The following is a 1,533-nucleotide window of genomic DNA, read 5'->3' as shown; positions in this document are numbered from 1 at the left end:
CGCGGCCATCCCGCCCCGCCCCGCCGGCCCCTCCGCCCCCCGCACAAACAGCCACACCACAGCGCAGCGCTCAGCTCCTTTATGGCCCCGGGCCGTGGTTCGGGGGACAGTGGGGATGTACCGGGGCACAGCTCCCGGGGGGTAACAGCCCTTCGAGGGGTCCTCGGCTGGAGGGGACCCGGGTGGACAGAGGAGGAACTGCAAGGGAAAGGCTGAGGAGTTCGGGAATCTGCTCTGTGTCAGGGATGGATGTTGGGTGCAGCTTTGTGCTGGGTTTGGGACATGGGCACCTGCTTCACATTGGATCCTGGATATGGGCTCTGCTTTGGGTTGAGTCTGGATGTTGGGATCTGGTCTGGACTAGATTTAGGACACGTGAACCTGCTTCATGTTGGATGATGGGCTCTGCTTTAGGACAGGTCTGGATGCTGGGATCCGGGCTGGGCTGGATTTACAACATGGGGACTTGCTCCATGTTGGACAATGGGCTCTGCTTTGGGACAGGTTTGGATGCTGGGATCCAGGCTGGGCTGGATCTGGGACATGGGGACTTCCTCCATGTTAGACACTGGGCTCTGCTTTGGGTCAGGTATGCATGTTGGGATCTGCTTTTGGTCAGTATTTGGGACACCAGGATCTGTTCCACATAAAATTCAGGACACTGGGGATCTGCTTCATGTTGGATTTGGGGCTCTGCATCTTGGCACGTGTCAGAGCCAGGTGGGGACAGGGGCCATCCCCTTGGTCGAGTAGCTCCAAACACTGCAGGGCAGCACCCAGAAGCTCGTCAGCAGTCTGTCTGTCCATCACAACTCAGCGTGGTACTGCTCCGCTTTGAAGACCTCACTGGGCTGCATGAAGATGCCCTCCATCACCTTCCAGTAGTTATTCTGGCTGGAGGCAGCCATGCCGTGCACCTCCTTCTGCCCGTGGATGGGCCGCCCGTACTGCTCCCCGGTCACCGAGAGGAAGACGTCGGTGGAGGCATGCTGGAAGCGCACCTCGCCGTCCCGCGCCCAGTAGGGCCCGCTGCACACCACCCTCCAGTCATCCAGGGAGTCGCCCTCGCCGGCCTCCCCGAACGCGCTCACCTCCTGCGGGGGAGAAACAGCTTGTCTGGGGACTGGGGAGGGGGGAGGAAGGGAGCTCAGGGGTGTTGAGTTGGGCCCAGAGGACAAAGGAAGGGGCTGCGGGGCAAGGAGGGGCCTGCAGCTCTGCTGGGACTTGGAGGGTCTGTTTGTGACTCAGACACTGGGGAGCAAAGTGGAACCAGTATGGAGAGGGGAACAAGGTGGGGCAGGTAGGGGCCCAGATGGGACCAGGGAACGAGGCAGTGCTGGCAGGGACATGGGGGACAGAGGGGACCCAGTCTGAAGTGGGGAGCAAGGTGGGACAGGTAGACACACAGGGGACCTGGTCAGGAGCAGGGAACAAAGAAGTGTTGTAAAAGGACCACAGGGACCTGGTAGGGACAGGGAGAACCCAGCAGGGACTGAGGAACAAGACAGCACTGGCAGGGAGAAGGGGGACCCA

At 60.9% G+C, this 1,533-nt stretch overlaps 1 protein-coding gene across 1 annotated transcript; it reads right to left on the bottom strand.

Moving 5' to 3' along the window:
- Window positions 1-794: 794 nt before the first annotated feature.
- LOC103771719 (stromal cell-derived factor 2-like) lies at window positions 795-1,094 on the bottom strand (the record flags this gene model as incomplete). The annotated part of the gene is made up of 1 exon (XM_008939024.1): window positions 795-1,094. A coding segment is annotated over one exon (288 nt), but the record flags the coding sequence as incomplete, so codon positions are not given.
- Window positions 1,095-1,533: the final 439 nt, after the last annotated feature.

This window comes from Merops nubicus, unplaced genomic scaffold (assembly GCF_000691845.1).
Source record: "Merops nubicus isolate BGI_N331 unplaced genomic scaffold, ASM69184v1 Scaffold52244, whole genome shotgun sequence".
Taxonomy (NCBI): domain Eukaryota; kingdom Metazoa; phylum Chordata; class Aves; order Coraciiformes; family Meropidae; genus Merops; species Merops nubicus.
The sequence above is the reverse complement of the archived record's forward strand: the minus strand, read 5'-3'. Positions and strand labels throughout refer to the sequence as shown.